This window comes from Miniopterus natalensis, chromosome 20 (assembly GCF_054644295.1).
Source record: "Miniopterus natalensis isolate mMinNat1 chromosome 20, mMinNat1.hap1, whole genome shotgun sequence".
Classification (NCBI taxonomy): Eukaryota; Metazoa; Chordata; class Mammalia; order Chiroptera; family Miniopteridae; genus Miniopterus; species Miniopterus natalensis.
In genome coordinates this window covers 25,973,352-26,001,166 of record NC_142100.1, presented here as the reverse complement: position 1 = coordinate 26,001,166, position 27,815 = coordinate 25,973,352, and the positions used below count along the sequence as shown (strand labels likewise).

The 27,815-nt window shown below is 52.2% G+C and overlaps 2 protein-coding genes across 2 annotated transcripts in view; both read left to right on the top strand.

The window, feature by feature from the left end:
* Nucleotides 1–9: 9 nt before the first annotated feature.
* MPHOSPH9 (M-phase phosphoprotein 9) lies at nucleotides 10–25,677 on the top strand. Its single transcript, XM_087828498.1, has 23 exons — nucleotides 10–1,570; nucleotides 3,362–3,515; nucleotides 4,999–5,088; nucleotides 5,289–5,812; nucleotides 6,825–6,948; nucleotides 8,550–8,640; nucleotides 9,861–9,949; nucleotides 12,704–12,829; nucleotides 12,972–13,426; nucleotides 13,956–14,111; nucleotides 14,608–14,695; nucleotides 14,919–15,134; nucleotides 15,368–15,415; nucleotides 15,980–16,044; nucleotides 16,560–16,661; nucleotides 18,377–18,514; nucleotides 19,339–19,508; nucleotides 20,261–20,407; nucleotides 21,148–21,268; nucleotides 22,019–22,122; nucleotides 22,992–23,233; nucleotides 23,519–23,587; nucleotides 25,562–25,677. Exons 1-23 carry the CDS (start codon nucleotides 1,464–1,466, stop codon nucleotides 25,661–25,663), a joined length of 3,528 nt encoding a protein of 1,175 aa, XP_087684624.1. The 5' UTR covers nucleotides 10–1,463; the 3' UTR covers nucleotides 25,664–25,677.
* Nucleotides 25,678–26,685: 1,008 nt separating this feature from the next.
* PITPNM2 (phosphatidylinositol transfer protein membrane associated 2) overlaps nucleotides 26,686–27,815 on the top strand; it is a 76,007-nt gene continuing 74,877 nt past the window's right edge. Inside the window, exon 1 of the mRNA XM_087828455.1 lies at nucleotides 26,686–26,733. The gene's annotated coding sequence lies outside the window, so the exon portion shown is untranslated. The remainder of the gene's footprint in view (nucleotides 26,734–27,815) is intronic.

The window sequence follows — 27,815 nt, the reverse complement described above, 5'->3', positions numbered from 1 at the left end:
GGCCGGAGCCACTGGGGAGAAATGCATTGAGTTAGGTCCGGTTACCTGCCCTTGGCTTCCACACCTGTCCCCAAAGGACGTGGTTCCTTTATGAGATGATGTGTCTGAGGCTGTGCTTTGTAAAAACCTGGCCCTAGGAAGTGGGAACCTAGAGGAGCCAGAATACTAGATAATTTCCCTCTCCTTTCACTCCCCAGACTTTCCATTTTGTAAGCAGCAAGATTTTCTTTTTCCTTGCCTTTTTTTTTTTTTTTAAATACATGAGTTTCCTAAGAAGGAGGCATATTGTTTGACCTGTTATCACCCATTTGCTTCCATATACCCAGGGTCAGTTCAGTTTCAATTGGTCTGGCAGATAGTTTATTTTTAAAGAAGTAATGGGTGCACAGAGCACAAAAGGCTGTGTATGCAACATGCATCCCTTCCACTTCCAGCCGGTGGGAAACCACCACCGGGAACCGTTTAACGGGCTGTTTTCAATACCAAGTTAAATCCTAAGCAGTTCCTGTTTACCTAGTCACTGTGTAAACCAGCAAGCATGGATACTGGGTAGAAGTTATTAAACAAATGGACAAGGCATGTAAATATTCCAGTTGTTTCCTAGTAGCATTGTGTCTGGAACCTTGATTATTAAACACACACAATTCCGAAATGTTACCTGGAAAAGACGATGCTATTTTGCAAATCACAGATTTTTATTGAGATATAACTGACACACCATTCATTCTTTAAAGTGTACATTACAGCTCATGGGTTTTGGTGTGTTCACAGAGTTGTGCAACCATCACCACTGTCTAATTCCAGAACTTCTCATCACCCCAAAAAGACACCCCATACCCCTTTTGGTCACTGCCATTCTCTCCGTTCCCCAGCTCCTGGCAAACATTCACCTACTTTCTGTCTCTGTAGATTTGACTATTCTGGATAGTTTGTGTAAATGGAATCATACAATATGTGGTCTTTTACTGAGCTTGTTAGCATAATGTTTTCAGTGTTCACATTGTAGCGAGTTCAGCCACATTGTAACAAGTTTAGCTACTTGTAGAGTGTGTCAGTACTTCATTCCTATTTTTTAGTACTTCATTCCTTTTTATGGCTGAGAGAGATTCCTTTATGTGGATGCACCACATTTGTTGATCCATTCAGCAGTTGATGGACATTTGGGTGGTTTCTGCATTTTGGCTGTTGGGAATGATGTTACTCTCCTTAATGTAGACTCATATAAAAGGATCAAGGTTTCCAAAGTCACAAAGAGACAGTTGCTAGGTTTAGTGGCTTTTTAGTAGTATTTTTCCCCCTATTCGTTTTCAGACCCTTGGGAGCTTAGGATATCTCAGTTCTGAATGTTAGCACCTGAAAATGCCGGTAGACGAGGAAGCACCTGAAGATGACTCGGACCCAGTTTCTTCAGACAGTGAAAGAACCTACACTTACCAGTGAGAGAGCGTAACACTTTCTACACCATGGAGGACTTTGACTTGGTGAAGCACTTACAAAAAACTCCGTCTTCTGTAGGATCTGATCTAAAAAATTCTCCCTATTCTCTTGGACTGAACTTAAATATTAATAGGTAAGAAAGGGATAGATTCTTTTAAATGTATTAACAAATCAAAATAAATTTATTTGTGTAGATTACCAATTTGTCCAAATAATGTCATAGTTACTGATTTGCATTTTTTAAAAAACAAAACAAACTATGATCAGGAACTGTTGGGGACAGATAAGTATAATTTCAGCCCTCCCACATTTTTTATTTCTGCCAGTGGAATGTACTTTTGTATGGGGAACAGTGTGAAAAAGTTGTTGCTAGTTGTAGCGTGCTTTATACTTTTTCCGTTTTCAGTAAATTACAAGAACATCTTTAAAATTTAGTTGCCTAAATATTGTTTTTGCATTTTTAAGACCAATAATGCTTAATAATGCAGAAATAGCTCACCAATCTGGAAGTGGCAATTAAGGTTGAATACTAGGAAGTAAGGAAAAAAACAAACAAAAAAACCCAGACAGAGTCCACAAAATAGATGCTGTCAAACAATGCATTTTATGCATTTTTTTTTTAAAAACTACCCCACATCTGGCTTGTTTTTAATCAGAGCCGGTTTACTCTGATTGTGTACATAGTCTGACAAGCTTGCTTACTTGGTGTCTCAATTTACAGTAGCTGAAAAACAGCGAAGAGGCAGCAGGGACTCTTAGAGGAGGCGACTGTAAAAGGCTGTGGGGTAAAGGGAAAGCAGCAGTCGGGCCTTTACACACAATAGGAGGAAGCATGACTTCAAGGAGGGTGAAAGGAAAAACCTGGCGTGGGAAGTGGCCCGGAAGGGCCGTGTGCGTGGGAACCTGACCCACTGCCCAACGTGGGCCGCGCTGTTTCCTGTATCGCCCGGTGGCCCCTCGGAAGCCCGTTGCTAGGAGAAGCCCCTTTAGAACCCGGTGCTGGATTTGCCGGCGGGAACCTAAGTGCCTTTCTAATGAAAATTATGGGACGGAACTCGCCTCCCTTTCGCTGTGCCTGCAGCTGAACCTGCCAAATTTAAGCTGGATTAACATACACCCCTGACGGATGACACACACTGTCCTCCTGCCCCTGGAATTTTTACTCATATTTTCCCTGACCCTGATCTGGCTGGCTGGTGTTTTCATTGGTGTCCTCTCTCTCACAAATTCTTCGTGAAACAGTATCAGTGAAGAAACAAAAGTGGCCTTTCAGTGATTGGGATGTAAATACGTGTTATCGCCCTTCATTGTGCTGTTGGTTTTTTCATGAAACATCTGAAATAAACTCGATTCCGGCTGGGAAAGGCAGTCCTGGAGGGAGCCGGCACTGTACACACTGAGTAGGCGCAATTCGTCCTGAATACTGGCTGCTGATGTGCTTGGCTCGACTTTTATTCAAAGATGTGCGAAGTTAAGCATCAGCTTATCAGGCCAAATTAGAGGGACCCAGGCAACCCGACCCCGCCGTCACCGTGGGTGGCGGGACAGAGCCCCAGGACAATGAAGGGCTGTGCTCAGGGGCCACCTCACCCGTCCTGCAGTAACTCGGCTCAGAGAGGCCGGGGTGCTGCTGCTGATTGTTCAGCAGAAACTCTTATTTTCTGCCGCTACTTCCGAGTGGCCTCTCACTCCTGAAAAAGGCCTTTCTGTCGTGTTCTTTAAAAAAAATTAAATGCTCTCTGTCTCTTTACTGCTGTTTTTCTTTTGCGGGCAAACGTGGGATCAGATTTGCAACAAATGTGGTGCCATTAAGACGGATTAAGTGTCAGTGGTTTTGTTCTGCGCTGCTAAATCTTGGGCTGCTGAATTATTCAACACTCTGGTGGAACGAAGGAAACCATCTGAATTATTTGTGTTTCAACAGAAGTAGTCCCCACCTTAGTACAAACGGGGTGTCCTCTTTCTCAGGGAAGACCAGAGCGTCCGCAAGCCGAGGCGCAGCTGGAGCCCTCGCCCCTTTGATGCAGGAGCTGCCGAGCCGGGCGGGCACTGATTCGCAACTCTGGAGGAGCCGTCAGGTACCCAGCTTTGTTTTGTTTTGGGGATTTTAAAATAGCTTTAAACGTGCCTCTACTCAGCTCTAACCTCTTAGGAGTTTATATCCTGGAGAGCGTGGCTGCTGAAGGACGGTGCCGAGGGCTTAACTGGGGGACGAGACGGGGCGAACGGAGCGGGTGGTTGGAAGCACGTCAGGATATTCATGATTAGACCTGCCACTGAGTGATATCTTCAGTGTGGACGGAAACGTCTCTTCAGAGGAACCCGAAATTATTAAGACTGTTATTGATCCCCATGTTTTAAGCGACTCACGGAGTTGTCATCATTTTGAAAAACCTAAATGAGAGCATTCAGAAGACGTAAATGAAGGCCTCTGTTGACTTAGCGCCTTACCACGCGGGGCTGCAGTGGGTGTGTTGGGGCTGCTGAGCTCAGGGCAGTGGTCCGCAGGCTGGCTCCTGATGTGGGACCTCGTGCAGGGAACACTTGTGTGTATAGACCTTGCCTCGCCCTGGCAGGGGCTCGGGGCTGGAGCCCATCCCGAGCACCGAAAGGGTTCAGGTTCGGTCCCGGTCACATCCGGGAGGCAGCAGGTTGACGGTTCCGTCTCCTCCCTCCCTCCCCAGTCAGTAAACAGACCCTTGGGTGAGGGTTTAAAATCTTTTTGCTTCATAGACTAATGCCCGCAATAGACTTTCCCCGGCTAGCGAGCTGTGTGCTGGGGGGGGCTGGGGTGCAGGAGCCAGCGGTGCGGCGGCCGGTGCGTGGTGGGAGAGGGGCCGCGGGGTTGCCGCCTGTGCCGCCTCCTGGAGCACGGCCGCCCTGCGGGAAGCGGGTCCCTGCAGAGTCCGCGCCCCTCGCCCCTGGCCCCTGGCCCCTGGCCCCTGGCCCCTGGCCCCTGGCCCCTCGCCCCGGCCCCTCGCCCCTGGCCCCTGGCCCCTCGCCCCTGGCCCCTGGCCCCTCACCCCTGGCCCCTGGCCCCTCGTCCCTGGCCCCTGGCCCCTCACCCCGCCACCTTCAGGCACCGGCCGCTCGTGAGGGTCAGGATGTCCCACCGAAGGAGGCCGTGAGGGTCGCAGCCAGCTCCTGGGCTCCCGTCCCTCCCCCTGCAGTGCTTTAAACTCTCACCCGGCTTTCAGAAGGCATTTTTACTTTAAGAAAAAATGAATTAGGGGCTAAAATCTCAAAACACCAAACGATTTCTTGTTTTAAGATGTGTAAGTCAGTGTTTAAGAAAATCGTTGGCCGTTACGAGGAAAGGAGGAGGAACCTGCGACGAGGGCAGGGCCCCTCCCCGTCGCTCCATCCGCAGTGGCGGTGGACATCGTTAGGAGGCCGTTTGAAAACGGTGTTTGCGCATTAAATACGGTTTTATAACTAATTCAGCTTACAGATTTTACATTAAAAATGTATTTTAAAAAAGGCCCTTTCCCACTGGAGGGATTTTTCTGTGAAATGCTAGATTAGAAATGATCTTCACCTAAAATCCCGTGTCTCCACTAGGCCAGGTGGTTGCAGCTCTTCAGCCTGGTGGAGACGCAGTGCCGGGAGCAGATCGCTGCCCAGCAGGCGCAGTTCCACACGCAGGTCCAGGTGAGTCCCCCTCCCGGGCTCCTTAGCCCTGAGGTTTGCAGAGCCAACTGAGACTTTATATCAACTTTGTTTGCAAACTAAAGCACAGCGTTCATGTCATCTTCACAGTCATATCGCGTACTTTGAACACTGTTTTCATACCATTTATAAAATGTGGTGCTGATACACTTTCTTACCCAAACCTGTAACTTTCTTTTCAGCGGATACAGGAGGAGATAAAAAACCTGGTCAAGTTACAGAGCAGTAATGCTGCGCGGGCTTCGTGCCACACAAGCTCTTTAAGCAAACACATCTCTCCTGGAAGGCAGATGGGTTTCTTTTCAGAAAACAGTGACAGAAATGAGTCTGTTCTCAGCTACCCGAAGTCTAAGGAGCCCGAGACGCAGCAGGACACGGCCCCGTCCCAGCCTGACTGCACCATGGACAGCAGCTCCGTGAGCAGCGGCTACGGCACCTTCTGCGTCTCAGAGTTAAACACCTACACGCCCAAGGGCCCCCAGGACTTCAGGGAGCCCACAGAGGCCTCTGCGGGGCAGTGTGGGGCGCCCGCGGTGCAGGACTCGGCCCTCGTGGACAGAGGAAAATACAAGCGTTTCTTCTTCCACTCTCCCGAAGAGCTCGGTGCCTCCCTAAAGGAACAGATTCCCGTTTTCCCTGCAGAATTTGAACACAGTTTTCTTGGTGAGAGTCAGATTTCGGAAGTATACAGTGGGAAAGCAAACAGGTAAGCAGGGTTTCTGCAGCATTTGTGGGGGAGTTTACGTGTTTGTTACACTTTGAATCTAGTAAATAAAGCTCCTTTTGGTTGGACTGTAATAGAAGGAGGTGTGTTTGAGCATTTATCAGTTTTACCGACATCTTTCGTTTAGTACCTGCGGGCGTTGAAATAAACAAAGCACGTTATATCCTAATGACATCTGATGTCTTCCCCGTTTGTGATGCTATTAGACAAACCCTTAAGGTGGAAAGGAGGCCTGGCCAGAAAAATACGGTATCTTGTAGGTTTTCTAGTCGCTAGAAACTTGCTGAAAATGACAGAATGGGACCGTGTCAGGAGTGGGATTTTGCCACACGTTCGTATGATTGGAAATAAAAAATTACACACAAGCAAGAAGCGTTTTTCTCAGTCTGTTGAGATCTTGCTCTAGGCGTGTCCTCTGATTGGCTCAAGTAAACTTTATATTTTATAAAAAAGTATACGTAAGCGTGCTTAATTGTGTTTTTTATATATAAGAAGAGATCTGTAAGTTTAAGGACATTTTGATTGATCCAGGGAGTTTTTAGTGAAGGACACTGTAGCTGAATGTTTGTAAAACAAAAAATCATTTGAAAGTGTGTAGTTTCTCTTGAATTTCCAGTTCTGTGTCTCTGAAATGTGCCCTTTGAAGTGAGGTTTGGAGCCATAGCAACAGCAGCCTTGTGCGCAGACAAGGTAGTTACCAGTCCATGCAAATCAACCTGCCCTCACTGTGGGGAGATTTGGAGCTCGAGGGTCCCTGTGTGGCTCTGCTCCAGTCCCTGTGTGTTGTTAGTCCCTGTCGGTCTCTCAGTTCACTTTGCCTTTGGTAGCGAGAAACTGGAAGGAGAAGTGTAGGTGAACCCGTAAGTGTCCATCCTGTCTTTGCTCTTAGAAAACAACGCAAAGCCCTTTGCACGGACACAGCGGGGGCGTGCGTTGGTTTCCCGGGGGAAGGGCAGCCTCTGAGGAGCCATGTCGGTTTTCTCTCTCTGAGTAGTAAAGCGATAACGTCATGGGCCCAGAAGCTGAAGCAAAACCACCCAAAGGGAGCTCACGCGGAGGAGGGACGCCCCAGACTCACGCATGGAGGCGAGCGGCCCCAGAGAGCGCCGGCGGAGAAGGTAGGCGACACATCACGCGACTGCATTTCATCCAATCAGACGGGGCCAGCTTCTAAAGTTTGGAAAAAACCCGACTTTCCAATTTCAACATATTATACTGGACAATGCTATTTCCTGGTAATTCAGGTCACGGGGCTTTAGAGATTCTTAAAACGTATCAATATCCATAAATCTAACGAAAGCAGCTACTATGTTAGCAAAAGGGCCACAGAGGATTTAAACATTTAATGTCTTATAACTTGGGTTATAAATTCAGAGCTGTCCAGATGCCACCATTTTTATACACAGGATCTGAAAGCCTTCACATACTCACTACTACATCTCACAGCTCAGTAGTAGCACAAATTATTTGAGGGTTTTTTAAACAACTAAATGAATTACTCTTGGGTTAAATGTGACATTTGCAGTAGAAACATAATTAGGGCCTTTGCAATTCAGTTCATTTTTTCTAGTATTTCCTCCCTCATGAGTGTTGATTTCTGGAAAGAACCAGGACTTAGAGCCAGCCACTGTTTCCACCCCCTTGTGCCGCCAAAAGGCAGAGCTGTCAGTGGAACAAACTGACCATGCAAAAGAAAAGGCAGAATGTCGGTGCAGCTCTTTTGAGGCGCATCTTGAAGTTGGGTGTTGTTTAGCATAAGGATTGTCCAAAGCTCAAGTCTGTCTTTGTTTCCCCGGGCTGGGACAGACCTGATGTTACCACTCCCCCGGCTGCAGACTCTGGTGGCTTTCCAGTGAGGGCGAGGCTCAGCCAGCTTCCTGGGAAGGGCTTTCACTTCGTCTGTTACGTACTGACTGGTCAGAAATGCGACCAGGTGGGCGTTTCAGAGGAGGCCGGAGATGACATAGGAATTTCTCAGCGAGGAGAAGACGCTCAGCCTCCCCCGGGGCCCAGGTGACGGCCCCTCCTCGGTGGGCTCTGCCTGTGCGGGGGCCACGTGTGTGAGCCCAGGCTGCAGCTGCAGTGGCTTAACCGGGTGGAAGTTTGATGGTGGTGGGACTAAGAAACTTTCAGGTTAAAATAACCTTCTCACATTTCTATCTGGAAACACAGATTTCTGTGACAACGCCAGAGACCGTAAGGAGAGACTGGCTCAGAATTCTTATTAGAATTAATGAGCCAGCGTTCTGAGCCTTTTCTGAGTCTATAACCAATTGTTTGTACGTAAGACGGAGTCTGCTATTTAAAGTTCACGTTAATTATTGTTTGTGGTTTTCAGAGTTGGCTTGATTTATTGCAGTTTGAATGATAAAATGAATTATTATAGCTCTTATATTAATTTTTGTACCAAAGGACTTTGATCCTAGGCACCTCACATTTCTTTGGGAAGTAGATGGCAAATTAGAAATGCATTTCATTCCAAACTCGTTGATAACACCTGCTCCCGGTTTTCTCCTCCCAGCTCCACAGAAAACCCCAGTTAACTTTTGTGAATTACCCAGGAAAAGACTTACTGATAGTTCCCGCTGTTTTGCATCCTTGTAACCAGAGGGCCCGCGGCCTCCTCCGAGCCTGGCCTTGGCCCTGGGTCCCAGGGTCGGCCGTGTGCCTGAGGGTGTTGGGCTGTCCTCACAGTGTCCCTCTTGAATCGCAGTCGGAGTTGGAGTTCGCCGCTGCTACACCGCCTCGTGCTTTTTACCTCAGCAAACCAGATGAAAGTCCCAGTTTTTGGATGCCCGATTCCGGAGCAGGTACGAGACTTACATTTTTAAAGAGTATTTTTTCTTTTTTAAAAATAATAACAACTGCATTTCCCGCGGGCGAGGCTCAGGGCAGTGGGTAGAGTGGTGTCTGTCAGGCTCCACGAGTGGCCGTGGCAGCTGTCAGCCCCTCCCCTGGTGTCTGGATGCCGCCGGAAGAGAGGATGTGAGTCTGCAGGCTTCAGGCAGCTGCAGGATCATCTCGGTGCATCTCAGGTGCCGCACAGGGAATGAGACGCAAGCCCTCTGCGAGCCGTTCTCCACTCCGTGGGAGCCTCATTTTAGTTCTGATGGTCTGACACAGGGGCTCCCTGTCCACACTCCACATCCAGTTCACCGGGATGAGTTAGCTTTGCTCCTGAAGAGTGCCCGACTCCAACCACCTTCACGCTGTCAGCGTAATAGAGCCCGTCATCTGTCACCTGGGCTCCTGCAACTTCTAACCAGCCTCCCGGGCTCACCTTTCCATCTGTGCTTCGAACAGAGCCAGCTGCTCCTTTTAGAGATGAGTCAGGCCATGTGACTCCTCGGCTCAGACTCGGGTTCCGCCTCCCTGGAGTGACAGGAGTCCGGCGGGGTGGCTCTGGCTCACGCCCTGCTGCTCTCCCGTCCCTGCTTCTCGGGGGCTGTTGGCCACACTTGCCAGATAGGCTCTCAGGTTAGGGCTTTTGCCTGGGCTGCTGCTTGCACTTGGAATGTGCCCCCCATGGGATCTGCCTCACATGTGGCTAAAATGGCCAGCTCCTGCTTAACTGTTACCTCGCAGAAGGCCAGCCCTGACCTGTTCAGAAAGAGCACCTGCCCACCTCCCATTACATGTTCTCTTCTGTCCAGTTCTTAAATGTTTCCAGCCGAGTGCCTCCCAGCCTCTAACTTCACATATTGTGTGATTTTCTGATTGTTCGGGTCCCCCCTCGCCTGGCACAGTAAACGCTCCATAAATACTGTAGTTATTGAATTCTTTACGTTGATCATGAGATCTGTACTATTCATAAAGACTTTTTTTTTAAATGATGCTAGCTGATCTTGACTTGTCATATTTCGGTTTTAAATGTTTGGACTGTGACAGGCTCTTCCATGGGAAGGCACTTATGTGAACCTTTTCCTATTCAGATGGGCAAAGACCAGTCACTTCCGCATTTCGCTTTCTTTAGGTAGAAATAAGTTGTTGTAGAAACACTTCTGTTCTCTGTCCTCTGTGCTGTGCTCAGGCCTGACCTACTGGAAGCTGGAGGAGAAGGACCTGTACCACCCGCTGCCCGAGGCGTCCCTGTCTTCCACCCGCGTGTCGGCCAGCCAGGTAAGTCGGACACGACCTGTGGGTTTGCGCTGTCACAGGGCAGGCAAGTCCTCCATTTCAGTACACGGTCTATACTTTTCTATTTCTGACGCAGAGAAGAAAGCATGGGGTTAAACCATAGGCACCTGCTCTCAGAGTCTGTCTCTCTCTTCGCCTGTGTGATCTCAGGGAGGTTATTTAGAAGTGGGATTTAAAAAGCCCAGTGAAGCCGGGTGTGGCTCAGCGGTTGAGCATCGACCTAGGATCCAGGAGATCGCAGTTCACTTCCTGGTCAGGGCGCATGCCTGGGTTTCCGGCTCGATCCCCGGGGGGGGGGGGGTGTGCAGAAGGCAGCCAATGACTCTCATCATTGATGTTTCTCTTTCTCCCTCTCCCTTCCTCTCTGAAATCAGTAAAAATATATTTTTTTAAAAAGCCCATTGAGCCCTGGCTGGTTTGCCTCAGTGGTTGGAGCATCGGCCTGTGGACTGAGGGTCTCAGGTTTGATTCTGGCCAAGGGCACGTACCTCGGTTGCAGGCTCGATCCCCGGCCCCAGTGGTTGGGGTGTGTGCAGGAGGCAGCCAATCGATGTGTCTCACATCGGTGTTTCTGTGTCTCTCTCCCTCCCACTCTCTCTGAAAAGCAATTGAAAAAATATCCTCAGGTGTGTGGGGGGAAGCCCAGTGAGTGCTTTGTGAAGTTAAACGAGGTTCTGTGCCTGCTATTTTACGTGCAGAGGGTCCACATATACACTTCCCCTGCTCTCGGACCTGGTTGGGTTTTCCACCCCATCACCCCCCCCAACCCACCTGTATTCTCATGCTGAGCAGTTTAATTGGCAGGTTAATTTTGAGTGAGAAATGTAAACATTTCAGAGCAAAGAAATAAAACTCTCCAATATGTGCACATTGAGGTACATGCCTCACTTCTGTGTTTCGATCAGGTGATGAGAGGGAGAGGGAGAGAGACGAAGGAAGTGACCAGGAGAGCTGAGCCCGAGGGACGGACAGACGGGGTGCAGCAGACCTGCAGACACCAGGGGCTGGGAGGCCAGTGGGCTTTGTGCTCCCAGGCTCCCTGTGGTGCTTGATCTGCGGCGTCAGCAGTTAACACTGTGTGTGTGACCCAGATGCCGCCCGTTTCAGGGCTTCCTGCCTCACAGGCTCCCAAGAGAAAGATGACCAGCTCGACTGAGGCGTGCTCGCTTACTTATCACTGAGAATTTCTGTTCTTTTTTACAGAAAGAGCTTGTAATTAAGCACAGGTTTCTGTTGTGTAAATCTCATACTTGGGAAGGAAAATGTAGGTGAAATACATTCGTTCAAACCTCTCCACCTGAGAGGCTCACCCTCTTCCATCCCAGTGCCGGGTTCTGGTTCCCACACTGCTCTCGGTGGTGACCTGGCGTTGCTTTAAACGCCATGAAGGGCCCTGGTGCCACGCTGGGCAGCTGTGCGGGGCTGGCCCACTTCCCCTCCCCGACTGCGGGGGGACAGTGTTGCCAAGCAGGTCCGCTTCCCGTCCCGTAAGTAGCGGCTCTCAGCAGTTCCAGCGTCGCCCCGGGACTCCTGTGGCCAGTCTTGATGGCTCTGGTAGTTGCTCACGAGCAGGCAGTGACAGACACGTCACAGCTGTCACTTGACTGAAGTAGCTGCAAGATGCCAGAAATTACAAGAGGCCTTGCTTCAGAGATCTTACAATATGAAGGGAAATGGAGTCACCAGAGTGGGGACACGTGGTGGCTGTACCACCAGGAGTTCTAAGTAAATAACTTCACTTGCCCAGGCCACTGGGCAGGGGTCCCAAGGCTGGAGCCCGGGCCAGGGCTGGAGCTGGAACTGGAGCTGGAGCGCTGCTGCTGGTCCCTGGCCTCGAGGCTTGAACAGGGCCTCTGGGTTGTTGGTATAGAAAACGTGAAGTTTTAAAACAGGATTATGGGGAATTTTAAGGGTTTACATTTGACAAATTAATGCCTTTGATACACCCACGTAAATATAATGGATTGTCTTACTTGCAAGCTAGTTCTAGGGTTGATTTAGAAACACTAATTCATGGTGCCTGCCGCCCGCGCTGGGTCTGGAAATGGGACCTAGGTTAGAGCTGAGTGATGACTGTGTTCTTTCAGTGTGTCCCTCGTGGAACCTGTAACCTCACCTGACAGAAGGTCCACGGGTTATTAACAAGGTTAAGTGGTCCCTTGTCACACCCACAGCAGCTCCCACCTTGAAGTAATTTAAACCCAGAGTTTTACCACTTGGAGTGTAGACCGAGTTGCAGTATTTCCAGCGTAGCGGGGCCTGGATGTCAAGCTGTAGACACACTTTCTCCCTGTCTGCCAGCTCTTGAGGTGAACATGGCCACACAGGTAAGGGACCGCACCTCTCGACAGCCGTCCCCGAGCCGCAGGAAGTTGATCTGGGGCAGTGTCCTGCCAGTTTCATCCCCCCGTTCTGAAGTCTTGTCTCAAAACCTGGTCCTTATTTTGAGTAGGGGGCTACCAAGGATTTTATTCTTTGAAAATATCTAGGCTGCTAAATAATTAGGTTCAAATAACTCCCTTAGTATTTATTGTGAGGGATATGAAAACATTCTCATTGTGAGGGACACTCGTTATTACAGGTTTTGACCTCTAAACCTTTACTATAAATCTACAGCCCAAAGTCTCCATTTACTTAAAGCCTTTTTAAAATCTCTTTATGGTGCTGATCGTGATATCAGTCAACTTTTTCGTTGTTGCTGATACCACTGAAATGATTGTGTTTTGTGTCTTTAAGTCCAACACTAGCAGTGAGATGAGGCTCCCGTCACTGAAGGACATTTATCATAAAAAGCAAAGGGAGACCAAGCAGTTACCAGAGAGGGATCTCGCGCCTGCCTGCAGCCTGGAGCACCCGCCCGAGGTAATGTGGCCGCCGCCCTGCGGGGGGCTCGGGGCTGCGCCCGCCCGCCTGGCCTCCGCTCCCTCTCCCCAGGAGCCTGCGGCTGCGCACCCCAGCACCGGCCCCGCGCAGTGGGGAACACGTGGCCGTCTCTCCTTTCCAGGTGCTGACTCTCGACCCAACGTTACACAGGAGGCCGGGTGGGCCGGTTTCAGGGGCCCAGCCGCCTGGCTTTCTGAACGTCCTGCAGGACAGGCTCTCCTCGCCGGACTCAGTCCCGGAGCCCAGTGTGTCTGCTCACTCTGATATTGACTCGTTCTCACAAGCAAGTAATGTCCCTTCCCAGCTGTCTGGGTTCCCAAAGTGCCCCTCAGATGCGAAAGCGTCAACAGGGGCCTCCTGGAAGAGCCCCGTCTCCCCCAGCGGGAGCAGGACCAGCTCCACATTCCCCTCGGTCTATACTGTGACCTGCAACGACACCTCGGTCAGCACGGTGGAGGAGGGCTCTGTCATGGTAACTGCAGCCTCGTTCGGTCAGTCCCAGCTCCCAGGGACAGCCAGCGGCGGCCCAGAGTGCGTTTCCTTGGCTTCCCTGGAAGACCCCGGGCTGCTGTCTAAGTATGTATTTCAGCCGCTGTGTGTCTCTTACTCCATTCCCTGTGGTGTCTGCTTAAATGATGAAAGTGATTTCTTTTGAACTTCGGTGTTGCTTAGTAAGTTAAAAAGAGATAGGTCCAGCCGGGTGGCTCAGCGGTTGAGCCTTGACCTGGGATCCAGGAGGTCACGGTTCGATTCCCAGCCAGGGCACATGACCCGGTTGTGGGCTCCATCCCCGGTGGGGGGGCGTGCAGGAGGCAGCCGATCAGTGACTCTCTTGCATCATTGATGTTTCTCTCCCTCTCCCTTCCTTTCTCTGAAATCAACAAAAATATTTTTAAGGAGAGAGAGCATTTTTAAGGTAGATCATCAAAAAATTAAGTAATCCGTGTCTTTTTTCTCTTTATTAGTGTTCAACTTGTATATTAATCTATTTCCTGAGTGTGCAAAGGAAAGGCTGCATTTTCACATAGAAGGACTGTTCCTAGTTGCTCTTTGGGGTTAGAGATGAGGCCATGGTTCCTAATAAACCTTTTACTCCCCCCGACAGCATCCGGCAGAACCTGAAGGAAAAGCACGCCCGGCACATAGCCGACCTTCGGGCTTATTACGAGTCAGAAATAACCAGCTTGAAACAGAAACTGGAGGCAAAAGAAATGTCTGCAGTTGAAGACTGGAAGAAGACCAATCAGATTCTTGTGGACAGGTAGAACTTAATGTTTAACTGCAATTAAAAAGTATAATTTAGCTGTCAGTGTTTCTCCAATTTGGAGATACTATTTTCCCCCAAGTATAATATATCGTGATGATAAAACGCTTTAAAGTCCTGTGCTTCAGGTGTGAACATTTTAACACTGAAAACATGTTTGCCTAAGTATTTGTACAGATTCGAACCAGCCTCTTAGACTATACTAGTAACTGACAGCTGGTTCATGTGGGCAAAATCCTGAAACAGTTGAGCAGCTTTGTGTGTGTCAGATGTCAGATGCCGGGAGGATTGGTGCCACATGGGTTCTCCAGTGAGACGTCGATGACTAATGTCCTGGGGCAGGTCTCAGCCGTTTTCGTACCCAGTCGCTCATGAACCCGTGGGAGCAATTATCCTGTTAAAGCAACTGTAGGCACACGGGGGAGAGAGGCTCAGAGCACTTGCCGGGGAGGGACCTGACCTTCTAGTTGTCTCACTTCCATTATGGGCTTAGATGCAGCCAGCTGGACGGTGCTCTGAGTGAAGCCACCAGCCGTGTGAGGACGCTTGAAAATAAGAACAACCTGCTGGAAAGAGAAGTGGTGAGTATTTCCTGTTGTTCTAGTGTCGTTTTCAGTCCTCACCGAGGGAGAGAGAGACATTGACGGGAGAGAGACGTTGATCGGTTGTCTTCCATATGCGCCCGACCAGGGATCGAACCCGCAACCATTTGTTTTGCTCTGCGGGACGGCGCTCGGCCACGAGCCACGCTGGCCAGGCTGCACCTGCTCGTTGTAAACAGCCGGTTACCTGGCCTGTCTGCAGAGTGATTTCCGAGAGCGCCTCAGCGCCGCCAGCAGTGCCTCCAAGGCTCTGCAGGACCGGATCGAGGAGATGCGAGCGAGCGACAAGGAGAAGGACGGCACCCTCCTCCGGCTGAAGTCGCGGCTGCAGGACGTGGAGGAGGCCCTGGAGCACACGTACAGGCTCTCCAGCGACAAGGACACCAGGCTGAAGCAGGAGCACAAGATGTTTCAAGACGTAAGTGACGGCGACCGCTGGGCACGTGCTCGGCGGGGTGACTGGGTGCTGCCCAGGCTCTGTGGCTTCTTCCACTGCGTGTTTTACTAGCTTTGCCGTAGCTGAGCTAGGTTCCCTTCCCACGGGGAGAGGTGGGTCTTTTTTGAAGAGCGTGGGCAGTTGTTTTGCAGAGTATCCTTCGGCTGATGTTACGATGTCTGATTCTGTGGTGCGATTCTTTGTTTTTTCTGCAGCTTTTAGGAGAATACGAGTCCCTTGGAAAAGAGCACGAGAGAGTGAAGGTGAGAGCGGGTCACCCTTCATGTGCTGAGCTTGCGGTGGGGGCTGGAGCGGCAGACCCCAGACCAGGGGCTCTGAGCCCCCCCGCCCCACACGGCTGCTGTCACCAACCACTCGTGTTTCCTCTCCCTGCCAGTGGGCTCGTTTTTAGATCTCTCCCCCTGTAACTCACAGGCAGGTGGATTTGTTCATTTAACAAATGTTTATTGAATGGCCGTTGCATTTGAGATGAGTTGAAATTTTTAGAAGAGTAGGAGTCCATACAGATGCAAGTCACTGGCGCCATTTAAATGTGAAGTTTTGTTTTCGAAGCATTGACTCTGTGGGTTTAAACTTGCCCATCGTGTGTGAACTCAGCCAGAGCTGGGTTTGGGAAGCACCCTTCACACTCAGTGAGACCCGCGGTGATGCCGGGCGCTGGTTGGTGCACACGGACTGAGCATCGTGGTTTTCTCTGTAGCTCTCTGGTCAGCCTTAGGTTAGCTGTGTGTTTTGCATTTTTAAGTAAAAGGGCTGCATTTGAATGCTTACCTTCAGTTCCCTGAGCATTTCCGTTATTCCCAAAGGACACGTTAAATACGACAGAGAACAGATTGCTCGATGCGCAGACTCAGATCTCTGACTTGAAAAGGTAAGTGTGTCATCTTGTGACGGGCTCCGGGGCTCGGTCTGTCCGCACTTACATGTGTGTCTACTGAGTGCAATGAAAAGAACATTTTTCCTGAGGGTTTTAAAGCCCTTTGAGATTAGATTTTACCCTAATGTCCCCAACACAGGAATACATTTGATTTTTTTTATTCTTACCCGAGGATATTTTTTCCTTTGATTTTTAGAGAGAGTGGAAGGGGGGAGACAGACAGACACGTAGATTGGTTGCCTCTCACACAAGCCCCGTGACCTTGGCTGGAATTGAACCCGAGGCCCTTCAGTCTGCAGGGGTTAGCGCACTTGTCTTTCGACCTGCCCTCCCTGGGCCTGGTCGGCTTTCTCAGGTTCATGGTGGGGCCTGACGGTGAGAAGGTTTAGGGCTGCAGCCCCTTTGTCTCCCCTTCTCTAGAAGGGTCTGTTAAATGAGTAATTTGTAGTCGAGCTGTATGTTTAAATTTATTGCAACATATTTACTTTTATCTCACTGCTTTGAACCAGAACAATCTCCAAACTCGAAGCCCAGGTTAAGCAGGTGGAGCACGAGAACATGCTAAGTCTCCGGCATAGTTCCAGAGCTCCAGCGAGGCCCTCGCGTGCCAAGTAAGTCCTTCTGTGCCATCCCTGCAAAGCTAGAAACGGGTGCGCCTTCTCCCGAACTCAGAGGCTCATCTGTGTGAATCACAGGAACGTCAGGGCTGAGTGTCACGACAGAGTTAGATGTGTGAAAACATCCCATTAGCAGGTGTCGCGAAAGCTCTGCCGCGGAGCGAGGCAGTTCTCGGAGGGCGGGATGGTGGTGTCGGGTTGGGGGTGAGGAGAGTGGGGGTGTTTCTGTTTTCTGGCTGTCCAGCTGCATGACCTCAGGCAAATCACGTAATTTTGGGGAGCCTGGTTTTACTATCTGTAAAAATAAGGCCACTGGGCTGAGACATCTCAGGAGGGCGTGTAGCCTAAAAGTCCCGGCGTTTTAGTCCCACGTCGGTGGGAAGGCCTGTGAGGCGGGCTGTCACTGGCTGCTTGGACCCTGCTGCCTGGTTCCTCACCGTTAGCTTTGCTGGCATCTCAGCGCCGCCTCGATGGTGCATTTCCAGAAGACGCGTCTTCCGTTAGAATCGGTTTGTATGGTTTTGGTGGAAGTGACGGGTGTCACTGAGCAGACCATGGCCTTGTTACATTGTAACCGTCAACCTGAGTCGTGGTTGTCCAACGAGAAAGTTTTCCTAGGTCTTTGTCAGTCCGACTTGGTGGAACATAGGGAATTATTTAAAGAAAAGTCATATAAGCCACTGAAGTTGAACGTTGAGAGGACGGGAAGGCTGAGGCTGGGCTGGGGCCTTTCTGGGGAGGTGGCTGGAGGCGGGACGCGTGCGGGGCTGCGTGCGGGGCTGTGGGCGTGGGCGTGGGCGCCCGAGCCCTGATGTAACCTATGGAACAAGCGCACAGCGCTCCTTTGTTTCAGTCACTAACAAGCAGGGCAAGCCGGTGCCGTTTGTTAAAACTGAGTGCGGGCGGGTGCCTGTTCGAGGAGCCTGCATTTTCTGAGTTGAAGGCTGAGAAGGAGTGACTGGGCTTACAGTGAAAATCGGTGGGAGAGACGCGCCTGGAGGGTGGCCGTGAGGGGAGCGGGGCGGCAGGCGGGTGGCTCCTGGTGTCAGTTCTCGCTCAGGTGCCACGAGGGTTATGTTATCTCGGGCGGCAGGCCGGGCGGAGTGGCCGGAGGAGGGGGCAGGAGATGGTCGCCGGTTACAGGAAGCTCTGCTGCCCGCAGCGCTGGGTGTCCAGCCGAGGTGGCAAGAGATTGTGTGGCACCCCCCAGCTGCGGGAGCGAGGGCTCTGGGAGGTGAGGGCTCCCGGGTGTGGCCTTCCCGGTGCAGGGGCAGAGAGGGGGAAGAAAAGGAGACGGCTCTAAAGTCCAGCCAGTGACTGGTTATTCGTTAAAATTAAGAAACATTTAGAAATGGGTTCTTCAATCTCAGTAGCCACGTTTCGAGTGCTCAGTGGCAGAGTGTGACTGGCAGCGGCGGGCGTGGGCTGGGCAGAGAATCCTGTCCCCTTCCCTCCCCTCCTGCCCTGAGCTGGTGCTGGGGGCTGGCCGGGGGGGTGCAGAACTGGGGGTGTGGGAGCCCCTGAGTCTCGGCAGGTTCGGGAATGATCACATCGCAGAGCGTGAAATGACTGTGCAGTTCAGTGTTGAAACCACGACGTAGAATTCGTAGATCTAAAGTGATTGCTGTCTGCGGTTTTTATTTCTGTGCGAGTAAGTACCTTTCAAAGCACAAACCTCGTAACGCCCAGAGCACCCCTCATCCCCACAGCACACTGGCCACCTCGGATGTCAGCCGGCGGAAGTGGCTGATCCCCGGGGCCGAGTACTCCATCTTCACGGGGCAGCCCCTGGACGGGCAGGACAGGACGGTGGACCGGGACCGGCGGGAGGAGACCTGCCTCCCCGGGTGAGATGTCTGTCAAAGTTCGTGCTTAGGGCTGCTGTTTGCCTAGAGATCTCGTTGCCTTTATATAAAGAGCCGTCTCCTTGTTTCCTCAACATGTTCAGTTTAAGGACCTGATTTTTATTTTACTTTGAAAGACTAATGCTCTCTGGACAGTTCACTTTTATAACTGCGCAGAGCTTCCCTGCTTGTGCTCTTGGCACCGGGTGTGCCACCCATGGGGGTTAAGATAGGATGTGGGTCCTCTCATACCCTGCACCATATACAGGGAGCATTTCCTTTGTGCTGGGATGTGAGACGGACCGGGAAGCACTGGGCTGTGACGTGCAGGTTCCGTCTTATTTGCATTGTGAAGCACACATTCACTGCAGAGCGTAACTGTCAGCTCTCCTGTTTCTCCCTCACCATCCCAGTGACCTGCGCATCTAGCTAGGCTGCTGCAGCCAGTCACTGTAGACCAGGGGCTTACGCAACCAGCGTCTCTTTCCTACCCTTCTGCAGGGGGAGGTCTGAGGTCAGGTGCCAGCAGGGTTGGGTTCTTGGTGAGGGCCTTCTCCTGGCTGTGTCCTCACTGGGCTTTTCCTCGGGGGGTGGGGGGGGGTGGGGGGGGAACAGAGGGAAAGAGAGAGAGATTTTCTCTCTTTTTTATTAGGGCACTAATCCCATCGTGGGGGCCTCACCTTCTTGATCTCATCTAAACTCAGTCAACTCCCAAAGGCCCCACCTCCAGATACCATCACACTAGAATTGAGGCTTCCACATGTGAATGGGGCGGGGGGTGGGGTGTTCAGTCCATAGCACTGTGTGAATTGCAATTGCTGTTGAAGGTTCAATTCTTCTGAGGAGGAGTCTGCGCCCAGAAGTTCACCAGCAAACTTCCTGGTAACGAAACAAAGAGCGTCCGACTCGCCGATTGTGAGAGCTCTAAAGGAACTCGAGGGAGAAAAAGTGTTTAAACACTGGGGCACGCAGACCGAGAAAGAGGACACTTCGAATAGTAAGTATTTTACTGTTTAACATGGATGTGGAGAGACAGGCGCACTCCCTTCCCCGACCGCGTTACCTTCTGTGCAGTGGGATCCCCCCGACGCCTGAAAGGCTACTTTGGTTTACTGCTGCTTCAGTCTCATTTCATAGGTAACCGTGTCCCCCAGCGAATAGTTTATCACAGTCATGGCTTAACACGTACCTTTTGTAAGAGAAGATTACGCATTATGTTCTGATTATTAGAGGTTTCTGTGGGGTTCTTGGGATATGTGGCGAGTTTCTGCATCAGGTTTCCTTACATCAGAAAGCTGTGGCAGACGCCTGGTGGTCATAGTGGGCGGGGGCATACCTGCTCCCCTCATGGTGCCCGAGTGCCCAGCGGAGGGGCAAGGGCATCTTCAAGGCTGGTTCTCCTGGTCCAGGGACCTGCCGCTGCTCCTGGTGCTTCCTCTCTGCTCGCTCTCTCGGGCCTGCTCATCACGTCAGTGACGTCTCCGGTGTAGCATCCAAAGCCGTATCTCCTCGTAAATAAATGAGTGACCTGCTTTCCAAAAATAAACTCTTGAAAAAAATCACCTTGGCTTGTAAACAGAACCAGACCAAACGCATCATAAACTCCCACATTTTTCGTCTGTAACGTGCATTCACAAGTCGTCATCAGCCGATGGCGAAGGGCTGCTCACTGGTGTGGCCACCTGTTAACAAGGTGGACGACCGAAGCTGGCTGTGTCTTATTTGATTTTTTTTTTACATTTGTCTCAGAATTAGCAAATCCTCAGCAACCTGAAGTGCCCGTCGGTGCGAGTCGGTCCCCAGAGAAGTGCACCCAGCAGAGACCCCGGAGGTTCAGCTCCACCGCGCAGAGGTCCTCGTCTTTACCGCCTTCCAACCGCAAGTCAGGCACTCCAAGTAAGAGCCAGGCTTCACCCCCCCCGGAGCAGAGGAGCACCCTCGGCGAGCACAGGGACCCTTCCTGTCCCCCTCACGCTCCCTCTGACTCAGGGCCCCTGAGTGGGACCTTTTCTGAGAGTCACATTGTCCGGCTATCCGGATACTGTGACTGTAGCTGAAAAAGTGATCAGCTTATTGAGTGAGATTTTTTGTGTGTCCAGCAAATTTTTGCCACTAATACCCCTGCACAGTTTTTGAGAGAGTAGCCAACCATTAATTGAACATTGTGCAAACATTAAGTTCGCCTGCGAAGAGACATTCCTTGCATATACTTACCAAAGGTTACTCGGCACCAGCTGCCTTTCTCTTTAGCTGATGACAGGGATGTTTAACATTTAGACGCTGGATTCCATGTCCTCGATTTTCACGTTCACAAAAGCTGGGGCGAGTCCTGTTCGACTGTACTTACAGGAGCGCTCGCGGGCTCTGGCATTGCGTCTTATTTCCAGTCTGCTTCTAAAATCCTGAAAAACCAGTTTTGAGCTAGAGCCGGAGCTACAGTCTGCTGTGTAAAATGTTGGCCTGGTTCCCTCCAGATGTCAGGGTTAGGGATTATTTCATTTTTATCTTTTACACTCTCATTTATCTTTCAGAAAGTTTTACAATGAAGTTGTAATTTCTTCGAAAGTTAGAAAAAAGAACTGAAATATAACGTGGATCATACAGAAGGAAATGTTTCCTCTCGTTTTCTCCTATAGCGAAGAGAGAGATCATGTTAACGCCAGTGGCTGTGGCGTACAGTCCAAAGCGGTCCCCTAAAGAAAACTTGTCCCCAGGGTTTAGCCACCTGCTGAGCAAAACCGAAAGCAGTCCGATTCGGTAAGTTCTCTAAAATTGTAGCATAAAACACGTATATTACCGATTTTATTTTTTTAAATGTCAACTTGTGCCCGTAGCTGTCATTAATTTTCCAGTTAATGGGAACTCTGGATGTAAATCGTGTCAATGAGCATCATACTAAAGACGAAACCGCTGTAATAAATGAGGACAGTCTGTGACTGTGAACTGCCCGCTGCTCAGCGCAAACACCGTCTCAGAGCCCTTCCTTCTAGCTCGGGGTGTAGACGATGATTCCTGAGTAGGTTAATGGCATAGGGACCTTTCTGAGCCGTTTGTACAAGAACCTGGGCTGTCCTGGTGTGGCCCTGGCGCTGAGTCTCAGTTTCCTCGGCTCCTGGGAAGTGTCCTCGCTGACGTGTGGTCAGCGGTGTGAACTTGGGAGGGGGGCGGCCACTGACTCCTGCTGAGCAGCCCCCGCGGCCCCTGGAGGAATCGCTCGGGCAGCAGACCTGTGTCCCCTTCTGTAAGGCGGGGAGAATAGCTGCCCTGCTGACTGTGAGCTGCTTAGATCGGACGCGATGCCGTGGGAGGGATGCTGGAAGTCTAGTACGTCGCTATAATTTGTATTAGAAAACACTAAATTTCAGTTCTAGAAAGTTCTATGACCAGCTTTCTTTCTAAAAAAAAACATCAGTGTGTGAGTTACCTGGACGCCAGCTCGTCTTTCTAGGGGCGATAGGGAAACCAGGTGACAGTGTTTTCTCACAAGTTACTTGCTTCATTCAATAGATTTGATATACTTTTGGATGATTTAGATTCTGTTCCTGTGTCTACGTCACAACGCACCAACCCAAGGAAACAGCTCCAGTTTCTCCCGCTAGATGACTCGGAAGGTATGTTTTCCTCCAACATTATTCGTTCTGGCTTTAGTCATTCGTTTTGTTAGTTTCTGGTATCATGTTAAAATTACCTTTACTTACGTATTTTGTAACCAAGGGCCTTTAAAAATAAGCGCTCACGGTGCGTCCGCGTTGTGTCCTCTTGGACGAGTTGGGAGACTGAGGTACAGGGATGTTAACGTGTAAACCAGGGCCTGCTGCTCAGTGGTTCTCTCCACTTCATACTCTGGTTTTTATGCAACTTAGACTTTGGGTAACTTTTTAACTTTTTTTCATTTATATGTTAAGTTTGGAATAAAGTTATAAAACAGTGTAGGTGAGGCCATGTGGGCAGTGACCTCTTTAGTGTTGGTATCAATGTCTGTTTAGTTATTAAACTTTTTCTTGCCTTAAATTTACTTAAAGTTCACTGAAGTTTGTATGTATATGTATTTTTAAAAATATGTCTGTTGATCTCAGAGAGAGGAAGGGCGAGGGGGAGAGAGAGAAACATCAATGATGAGCCATTGATGGGCTGCCCCTGCCCACCCCCTACCGGGGACCAAGCCTGGGCATGTGCCCCGACCGCAAGTCCAGCTGCAATCTCCTGGGTCGTAGTCAATGCTCAACTGCTGAACCACACCGGCCGGGCCATTTAAGTTTATAGAAAGTCTCCATTGGCTTATTTAGGGAGGATTGTCTGACCGAGGCAAAGCTTTTAGATTCGGTGGAGAAACAGCTCTGAGTAACTGGCTGATGTTGCTTCTTACACGTTTGGCCCTGTAGCAGCTATTTCCAGAGAGTGCACTGGGTTAATTTAGTGTGTATGCGAGCTATTTGGAAACTTGATATGAAATAAAAGAAATTTCTTTCCTCTCTGACAGAAAAAAAATATTCAGAGAAAGCCACGGACACCCATGCAAATAGTAGCTCTCCCCCCGAGCTGCTGCCCAGTGGGATGAAGGCCCCAGGGCGACCTGCCTGGGCGAAGGGCGAGCCGGGCAGCTGCGAGCAGTGTCAGTCCACACCCGCCCCTCGCGCCCAGGACTTCGAGTATACCGCCAAAATCAGGACCCTGGCAGAAACCGAGCGGTTTTTCGATGAGCTTACAAAGGAAAAAGACCAGGTAAAAACAAAAATCTTAAAATCTTTTTCTGAACTTATGCTTATGTCTAAGGACCAGTCCGAAGGGAGTCAGTGAGTCAGGCACACCCAGGAAGTCGCTGTGAATTTCACACCAACGCTGCACGTGTGTGAGCACAGCTGTGGTTAGCAGTCAGGACAGAGGGACTCGGTGGGGACGGGATGGACAAGCAGATGCCAGGCGGGGCCTCTGCTCTCCGGTCTGTGCTGCACCCCCCCCCCCAGCAATGAGATTCTCGTTTTCATTTGAGCTGTTTCGTGTTGACAGATCGAGGCCGCCCTCAGCCGCATGCCTTCTGCAGGAGGACGGGTCACCTTGCAGACGAGACTGAACCAGGTGAAGCGACAGCCTGACTGCTGGGGAGGCGGGCGCTGGTCAGGGCCCGTTTGCTGGGTGATGTTTGAATCACGCTTTTTGCAGGATTGTAGTAGATTTTATAACTTCAGGCCAGCTTTCAGTGTAAAAACAGGTCTTACCTTTACATTCAAGAAGACCCTGTTGTCGCCATTGTTTCCAAGACACGACCTTTGGGCGCAGGGCTGGCTGGAGAGAGGGCTGTGGCCCCTTAGCTCAGCAGGAGGCGGGGCAGGTGACAGGTGCTCCCACCTCTTTCAGCTGCTTTTCAAAGAAAATGAAAACACAGGAAGCCACAGGACACTTAAATTCTGCAACATTTAAACCTAACAGCCGCTCTTGGGTTTCTCAGGGCCTGAGCTCAGGGAAAGTTCATTCCCAGACTGAACTGTGATCCCAGAAGGACAGATGGACAGAAAGTAGCCGCTGTCTCTCTCCAGGGCCTGTAGCCCTAGCTCCTCTTTTTTTCTGTCTTTAAGTCTTTTTGGTTTTATTGGTTTAGCTGTCCTGGAAGTTTTTATTCAGGAATTTGTAAGATGCAGCACGTGAAACTCTTTTTAAAGTCATTTACTGGGAAGGCAGAAGGAGAGTCGTTGGTACTCTGACCCTAAATCTGCCAGAAACATTTGCCTCGTGAGTTTCCATAGAATGATCGTAAGCTCTCAAAGTAAGGCTGGAAGGGCACTGGCGTCTGTTCACACAGGGTGGGCCGAAAGGAAGTTTACAGCTGCGGATATGTGAAACAGCTTATGCTCGTGTTGTTATTTATTACCGTGTTTTCCACGTGAAAACTGTAAACCTCCTTTTGCCCACCCTGAGCATCAAAGCTCGTTCAGCTCAGCAAGAAGACAAACGGCAGCAGAGAGGGGCTGAGGGTGAAAAGTAGCCTCAGCAATGGGTGAAAACAATACACCTTTAAGCAAAGGCATCAACATTGGCAGGTATTTTTTAAAAAACAGTTCCTGGGTGGGGGAGTAGAAATTGCCACAGACTCTCTGGAGTCCAGCTTGACGTCCCTCCAAACCTAGAACTTTGCCTGCCTGTGGGCCTCGCGCCTTCGCCCCGGGAATGACTCCTCAGGCAGTGCTCACACGTGTGTGCGAGGAGACGTGTTTCAGGGTATCTGGTGCAGCCTTATTTGTGGGTCTAAAATTAGAAGCCACCTAAGTTTCTACTAGAAGGTTCTCCGTTAAATATGGCACATCGATGAATGTTGCACTTAATTTAAACCAATGCTGTAAAAAGATTTCATAACAAGACAAGTTCAGTTGGGAGACATTTTGAAGTAGCGAGTTGGATTCTGTTTTAATTTTTCCTCTTGAGCGTGGTGAGCGTGTCTGCAGGAAAAACAAGCAGAGGACAGTAGTTAGTTACTTCCTCCTGTCCACCACCTGCGCCATAAGGAACATGGGTCCTTTTATAACTAAAGTTTTAAAGAGGAAATTTTAAAGTCTTACGTCAGGGTACCATGGGGGGTACACGCTGAATGAAGTGCCTAAAATGAAAAATACATATTCCAGGTGCTATTTATTTAACATTCGCAGCTGCTACATTGATTCATTGTAAAATCTCTCCCTTGGAAATGTCTCCTCCAGATGTTGTTTTTCTTTTTAACTTGGACATTTTTGTCAGAAGAGAGTCATGTCCTGTGTGCAGCGCTGTGGCCGCGGCCTGGTGGGAGGTCTGGGCCCTCTGCCCTCTGGGCTCAGCGGAGCCAACGCTCCCTCCGTGCGCTTGTGCGGCTGGGCCGGGGCCCCCACGCCCTCCCGCGAGGAGGGCGAGGCGCAGAAGGCAGTGAGGCGCCCACGCTGGGCCACGGCGCAGCGTGTACAATGACGTCAGCGTGGGTTCCGCTTTCACGGGTGTGCTGTTCTTTTGCGAAAAGAAAGGCCCCTCTGGTGGTGACCGGAACGGCGGCCTGGCCCAGGCAGAACCCTAACGATGCTCTCCCCCCAGGAGGCCCTGGAGGACCGGTTGGAGAGGGTCAACCGGGAGCTGGGCTCGGTGCGCATGACCCTGAAGAAGTTCCATGTGCTGCGCACGTCGGCGAACCTGTAGCGTCACCCGGCGGCCTGGCTTCCCAGCCGCGCCCTTCGCAACACTTGCTCTTTTGTACTTAAGACAGCCACATATTTTCAGGATATTTTTGTTACACTCAGGAATCTCTTGTATATTTTACTATTTAGAAAGTGTTATTTTTAACTAGGAGCGACTCCAGCTTATATTGGGGTGAGGAGGTGTGACCGGGCGGCGGCTGGTCCCCACGAAGTGCGTCCTGTTAGTGACCTGTGCCCCGTTTTGTAAGCTTGTCCCACATTGTGTCATTTTTTTAAATAAACGCTTCGGAACAGCTTTCCTGATGGGAGGCTAATGCCGCTGAGTGCAAACCGCTGCAGCGCCCCGGGCGCGGTGCTTGGAGGGTTTACAGCGCTAAGAATTCCTGCCCCGGCCGGCGGCGGGCGCCCCGGGCGCCCCAGGGCGGACCCCCCTCGCGGGGCGCTGCTGACCCCGGAGCCGGAGCCGCGGGCCTGGGGCAGGGCCCCCCTTCACCCCGCCGGCGGGCGCCCGGGAACCCGGGAAGGGGCTGGCCGGGGATGTGGCCGTTTATCAGCTGCCCGCGGGCCTGCTTTCCGGTGTGTGTGTAAATACATTTTTATTCACGTTTTTAGAGAGAGGAGGGGAGGGCGAGGAGCACGGGGGGTCGCCCCCCGCACCCTCGGCGGGTCAGGCCCAGCCCCGCGGTGCCCGCCTGCGGGCCCAACGGCCGCCTCCGGGCGCCAGGACGCGGCCCCGCCTGGCGCACGCCGGGTCCGCGGGCCGCCCCCCGGGTTGGGGTTCCGGGGGCGCGGGTCCGGGGTCGGCCCCGGAAACCCCGCGCCTGGGGCGGGCGGCGGCGCGGGGCGCGGCGGTCCTTCCGGGGAGGCGCCGGTGGCCCCGCGCGCCCCGCGGCCTGACGGCGGCGCAGCGGCCGCGAGCGGGGGATGCGCCCGGCGCCGCCCAGACCCGCCGCGCCCCCGCCCGGCGATGCCCGCGGCCCGGCCGCTCGCGCGGGGCAGCTGGCGGGGCCGGGGCCGCGGCGCCCGCGCCTGGCCGGCGGCGTGAGCGTCCAGCGCGGCCGGAGCAGGCGGGTGAGTGTCCGCGGGGAGCGCCGGGCGCGGGAGGGGCGGCGGGGACCCCGGGACCGGCGCAGCGCGTCGCCCCGGCCCCAAGGCTGATGTGCGGGCTCCCGCGGGGCGCGGTGGGGGTGGGGACCCCCCGGCAGGCGGCGCCTCGGGCGGGCGGGTGTGCGCGGGGCCTGCGCGGGGGGGGGGGGGGGGGTGAGGGCGGACCCTGGGCCCGCCGCCCGCTGCGCGCTGCCCGACCCCCTCCGGCCTGGCGGGGCCCGGGGTGGGCGTCCGGGGCCTGGACCCGCCGAGGAGCCGCCACCCCACCCCACCCCCACCCCCACCCCCACCCCCCGCGCCCGCGGCTGGAGGGGAGCCCGGCCCATCTCCATCCCGTTGTCACCGGGGCTTCCTCGCCCTGCCCCCCCCCCGGCTTTTTTCCATCAGGGGCAGGGCTCAGGGGTGACCGGGGAGAGGGAAACTTGGGTGCCCCCTCCCATGGGTGCCCTCATGCCCCCCAGGAAGCCCCCCAGGGACATTCTGAGTAAGCACAGTGCTCGAGCCACAGGAACGTCATTTGGAGGCAAGTTCTCCAGCTCTGTCCCCTCGTAAGGACTCGCTGTCCCTGCAGAGAAGTCCTGGGCCCCTGGTCCTGCACCCCGTTTGCCGACCCTCTGAAGCGCGCGCTGGGCGGTCCCGTCTCAGGCCGGCGGCCTCTGCCCACCCGGGATCCCTCAAGACCTCGTCCAGCATCTTTCCTGGTCCGCTCCCAGCTCGCTCCCCACCCCCACCAAGTGTCGCTGCGGCTGAGAAGACAGACACCCCATTTCCGGGGGAAGATGGGCACCGCTCCCCTTCTCTGAACGTCCCCCACAGCCCCAGCCCCCCAGGAGGCTGGCCTCCGCGGGGACTCCCGCAAGTCCCAGTGCGGTGTTCCTCTTACCAGCACCCGAGCTCCTTGTTTTTAGAGACTTGGGTGCCTGGCTTATCTCCCCGCCGGACTGGGAGCTCCCGCAGGACAGTGCTTCATTCGTCCCCGGTCCCCCGCCCTGGGCCTGCACCCTGGATGGAGTCGGAGGCCCTCCCCGGTTCCCCCCGCCCCGGGA